Source organism: Myotis brandtii, unplaced genomic scaffold (assembly GCF_000412655.1).
Source record: "Myotis brandtii unplaced genomic scaffold, ASM41265v1 scaffold269, whole genome shotgun sequence".
NCBI classification, from domain to species: domain Eukaryota; kingdom Metazoa; phylum Chordata; class Mammalia; order Chiroptera; family Vespertilionidae; genus Myotis; species Myotis brandtii.
In genome coordinates this window covers 886,615-892,375 of record NW_005360226.1, presented here as the reverse complement: position 1 = coordinate 892,375, position 5,761 = coordinate 886,615, and the positions used below count along the sequence as shown (strand labels likewise).

Here is a 5,761-nt window from a genome sequence, read left to right as displayed (position 1 = left end):
AGCGTCTGCCCCCTGGTGGTCAGTGCATGTCATAGCGACTGGTCAAACAGTCAAAGGGTCGGACACTTAGCATATTAAGCTTTTATTATATAGGATTGGTGAACACTTGCCTCTAATTTTGAACACAAGCAGCAGTGTTTGGTCAATACTTACTAGTAAACAACTGTGCGAGAGGGCATACGCAAGGCCGAGGGACTCCACTAGTGCACGATCAGGGCCAGGGAGGGACCGTGGGAGGGCTCCAGGGCATGTCCGGCCCCTCTTGCCCAGTCCCTATTGGGGCCGTCTCATCCAGTCCCATTTGGGGCCGGCTGGCCCAGGGAGGGACTGCAGGATGGCTTCAGGGCATGTCCCGCCCATCTTGCCCAGTCCCAATTGGCCGGACCCCAGCAGCAGGCTAACTTACAGGTCGAAGCGTCTGCCCCCTGGTGGTCAGTGCATGTCATAGCGACTAGTCAAACAGTCAAAGGGTCGGACACTTAGCATATTAAGCTTTTATTATATAGGATTGGTGAACACTTGCCTCTAATTTTGAACACAAGCAGCAGTGTTTGGTCAATACTTACTAGTAAACAACTGTCTCTCTAGGCCAGTGGTTCTCAACCTTCCTAATGCCGCGACCCTTTAATACAGTTCCTCATGTTGTGGTGACCCCCAACCATAAAATTATTTTCGTTGCTACTTCATAACTGTAATTTTGCTACTGTTATGAATCGTAATGTAAATATCTGCTATATGTGTTTTCTGATGGTCTTAGGCGACCCCTGTGAAAGGGTCATTCGACCCCCAAAGGGGTCGCGACCCACAGGTTGAGAACCGCTTCTCTAGACAGAAAAAAAGCCCTGATTTGTAGAATTTTCCCCTTATGTCTAAATCATTAACATTTAACTTTCTCTGGAACATTTTCCTCTCAGAAAAAAATGGATATGGGGCACTTTTAATAAAAAATAGCCAGAATTTTTCTGAGTAATTCTATAATTTGATCTTCTAGTTGTTATGAACTGAGTAACAATTTCTTATCAACTCCCTCGGCAGCCTCAAGAGCCTCTTTGCTGACGTCACCATGACTTCCCCGGCTCCCCTTACTTCTGTTCTCCTCATCTTCAGTGGCTCTCCATGGAGCTTAGAATAAAATACAAAAACTTTATCATGGCCTTAAGGGTCTACAAAATCTGACTCAGCCACAGCCAGTGTGGTTGAGTAGTTAAATGTTTGAGGTTCACAGTTCGGTCTCTCTACTTGCCAGTTGTGTGACCTTGAAAACAATTGTTAATCTCTCCATGCCTCAGTTTACTGATCTTTAAGATGGGAAAATACAGTATCTACATCATAGAGTTTTCATAAAGATTAAGAGAATTAATGCATAGAAAGGGCTTAGAACAGTGTTGATATATAGAAAACTTAAATATTAGCTCCTCTGTGCTGCTCCAGCCCCTCTCCAAACTCTCATTCAATCATTCTATGTGAAAGATATTTATATAAGCTCTTTCTACTGCCTGAAAAGTTCCTTTCTCAATTCTTCACCCAATTCATTCCTACTTATTCTTCATGTCTCTGCTTGACTGTCACTTCTCAGGTGAGCCTTCTGACACCCTGTCTAATTCAGACCCCCTGTGATAGTGTCTCATCACAGAACCGACCTCCCTTTTAAAGTCCTGCCACAATTTATGCTGAGTTTATCGACGTGATCACAGGGGACAGAGTGGTGGAGGCAGGGACTATTTCCACATTGCTTGCTACATCATTATCAATGCCCAGCCTGAGCTTGCTACAGCACTCTGCAATCTGTCTGCTCATATCAGATGCGAGCCTAAACACCGCCTTCTTAGTATCAGCTTCATTTCTGTCTTGATTTTAGGTACTTTTGTGATTCATTCTTCTCTTTTATTCCTGTGTGTGTGTGTGTGTGTGTGTGTGTTAATCCTCACCTGAGGATATTTTTTCCCATTGATTTTTAGAGAGAGTGGAAGGGAGGGGGAGAGACTGAGAGAGAAACAGCTATGTGAGAGAGACACATTGATTGGTTGCCTCCTGCACTCCTGCACATGCCCCGACTGGGGCCAGGGATCAAGCCTGCAACCGAAGCACATGCCCTTGACTGGAATTGAACCTGAGACCCTTCAGTCTGCAGGCTGACGCTCTAACCACTGAGCAAACTAGCTAGGGCTCCTTTTTTTTATTTTTACAAGAAGAATACATACTCACTCTAGAAAATTCCTCACTACTTACTTGTTATGTTGTGCTTGTGTTTCCCCTGTAAGCCACCTAAAACTTCTGGGAAACAAGTTAGAGAGAAATAACTCATTCAAAGAAATAATAGAGTAAAGTAGGTATGAGTTTCCTACTTAAACATGTATCTGTTGTCTCAAAATTACATTTCCTTAATTATTTAGCTTGCAGAGTGAAGGCACAAAGTTGTCTTGTCAACTGGCACCCTGTGTGAGGAACTACACAGAATGGCTGCTGTTTTTAGTTTTTATTGGGCAGTGTGAACCTCTAAGGGAGCGAGTGGATCTCTTTCTTCATGTTGATATCTTCTATGTGGTTTGCACAAAGCAACATTGCTTTACCCAAACAGAACACCAACAGCTAACAATAATCATACAATGAATTCCAGCTGTAAGTGGAAATTTAAAAAAAAAAATAGTAATTCAGAGGGAAACTAATCATGGAGCCAAGGAGAATAGTATTAAATACATGAAAGTTTACATTGCCTGGGGATAAATTTGCTGGTCCATTCTAATGACCAAGTGATTTCTTCAGCTTTATCATAGCCTCTGTGAGGCCGGTAAAGCTTTCCAGCTAATAACTCTAGTGCTTCTCACTTGGAAAGAGGACAGCAGAGTCCCTGTATCCCCAAACCTAAACCAGCTTCTATGGAGCTGTGGAGAGATAGGAAGCTCCAGGCTCAGATTTCACCAAACATACATGGATTGGGGCTTTAGCATTTCATTAAGAATTAACTCTGGCTAAGAATTCATTGTGCATCCAACAGCTCACATCTACAGATATTCAGATTCTTACTGACTGTTTAAAAGTGTTAATGTGTCACTTCTTAGATTGCCACTTCCTGGTGTTGAAACAATGCTGAATTGGCAATCATCTTCCAAAGCCCAAATTATACACAGTCTTCTACATGTTGAAAAAGGAATTTGGCTTTTCCTCAAACAGCTTTATCTTCTAAGAGAAGTGAAGGAGAGTTCTCTAGGACATGACATACCCTAAGAAACATTTTTTATATTGATATCTTTTTTGTAAAATGAGAGCTGTATGCCAGTGGGCATCTGATTTTAAAAAGGGATGATTTTATGAACATTAAAATAATAATAATCCTATACTAGTATAATAAAACCCTAATTTGCAAATCGACCAAATGGTGGAACCACTGGTTGCTATGATGTGCACTGCCCACTAGGGGACAGATGCTCAATGCAGGAGCTGCCCCCTAGTGGTCAGTGTGCTCCCACAGGGGGAGGGCCGCTCACGGCTGGTGAGCGCAGCAGCGGTGGAGGGAGCCTCTCCCACCTCCGCTGTAGGCGGGCGGTAAGGAGTGAGGGGTCTCAGACTATGAGAGTCCCGGACTGCAAGAAAGATGTCTGACTGCCTGCTGGATTAGGCCCAGGGAATGGGCCTAAACCAGCAGGCAGACATCCCCTGAAGGGTCCCAGACTGCAAAAGGGTGCAGACCGGGCTGAGGGACCACCCCCTTAAGTGTATGAATTTTGTGCACCAGACCTCAAATTAGTATATAATTAGTATATAATTATATAATTAGTATATAATTTTCTCTCTTACTTGAGTATTATTTATTAAAATGATACTCATTCATGCTATGGTGACAGTGAAGGTTGGTAAAGAAGTTTCTAAGGGTCATGGATCCTGCATTTATTTATGAATGATTCATACCAGAAGTAAGTAATATTTCATCAATAATTTAGATTATCTTTTTGGTTCATAAATATACTCAACCCACAGTTAAAAAATTTAAATAGTTAATCGTATAAAAAGAAAACAGATTTATTTGTCATTTAAACAGTACCTAAATACAGTAATCAAACATTTTATTAATCTTTAATCACAATAATTTAAAATGTCTTACTTTAGCTCAATATATTTCAACATATTTTTATTGATTTTGTTTCTTTAACTTTTTTTTTAAATATTTTTTATTGATTTTTTACAGAGAGGAAGGGAGAGAGATAGAGAGTTAGAAACATCGATGAGAGAGAAACATCGATCAGCTGCCTCCTGCACATCTCCTACTGGGGATGTGCCTGCAACCCAGGTACATGCCCCTGACCGGAATCGAACCTGGGACCTTTCAGTCCGCAGGCTGACGCTCTATCCACTGAGCCAAACCGGTTTCGGCTGTTTCTTTAACTTTTATTGATATTCAATCTAATGACTCCCTTTAAATTTTATTTTATCAAGTAATATGGAAGCTCAGAATATTCAGAGTAAACTTTGTTAAGGCCTGATAAATTCTCAGCAACAAAAATGACGCTTAAGTGGATAAATGCTTAAAAAATAACGTGCTATACCTTTTTCATGTATAAAAGCCATACCATCAACATTGTTAGTAAGTCTTGAGATTTGAGGATCTCTTCATAATCCCCCAACCTCAACACCCACGTGAACACAGAGAGATGTGCACATGCGCGCGCGCGCGCGCGCGCACACACACACACACACACACAATGTAATGTTGATGAGAAAATGCCCTACTCATTTGGATGACTGGTATGTTGACCAGGCATAGTCTGTGGCCACAAATAAGATGCTTTTAGTCTAACCAATGTTCAAAAACTTTGGGGAAAAACAGGTTTAAAATCTTTTTTTAAAAGTTTATTTTGTAATTACAGTTTGCATTCAGTATTATTTTGTATTAGTTTCAAAATATTCATGGGGATGTAAAGAACAGCCCAGAGAATATAGGTTTAAAAATCTTGGATTCAGAATGTCACCCATCACTAAGACTTGCTCATGGTTAAATAGCACCAAACTCCGAGCCTGAAGATCTGGGTTGTAGAGAATTCTGTGGGCCTCTTATTAAATGACAAGACTGGACCATTGTAGTCTGATTCCACCACTTAGCTAGATTCCTCTGCTTTTATGATATCTGTGTGTTTATAGTTAGCACATGATATGTTGCCTCTAGGTAGGTAATAGCCGCCATAAAGTTAAGAGTTTGTCAGTTGGGGTCCGACAAGTCTGGGTGTGGATTCCAGCTCTGCTCACTCATTACTGTGTAATTGAATTTAGGTGTTATTCTACCTCTCCCCCAACCCCCTTCCATGTTTATAAAATGGGAAAATGGGACAGTGATCTCTATCTCTCAACTTCCCTGAGGATTTACTGAGAGAATATGTGAAAATGCTTAGCTTAGTAACCAATAATGGCTCTTGCTGTGAAATGGTAAACATGACTTAGGATCCACAGCCAGGATCCAAGGACATGAATTTTGCCTATTTTTTTCCATATGCGACCCATTGCTATCTTGAAATTCGATGTGTAAAACAGACCTCAATCAAGTAAGAGAATACTTATAATTTTATTTTCCAATTTTAAAAATAAAAATGTTTCAAGTTACATAAACTTTAAAATGTAAAATAAGTAATATAAACCTGTTGCAGGTAATGAAGATACGCGCATCCGTGCCACCACGTTGCAACGCATAAGAACCGTGACGGATCAAGTGAGGCCAAATGAAGGAACCCCTGCGCCTCCCCAGCCAGCCCCGAGGACCACGGCCCCGGCCCCG

The 5,761-nt window shown here is 41.2% G+C and overlaps 1 protein-coding gene across 1 annotated transcript in view; it reads left to right on the top strand.

Annotated features, from left to right (window-relative positions):
* The window catches only part of TMEM236 (transmembrane protein 236), a 46,078-nt gene that overhangs the window by 39,551 nt on the left and 766 nt on the right, over positions 1-5,761 (top strand). The window contains 1 exon segment of the mRNA XM_005868447.2: positions 5,634-5,761. This exon segment is cut by the window's right edge and continues 22 nt beyond it. Coding sequence (XP_005868509.2) covers positions 5,634-5,761 — 128 coding nt within the window.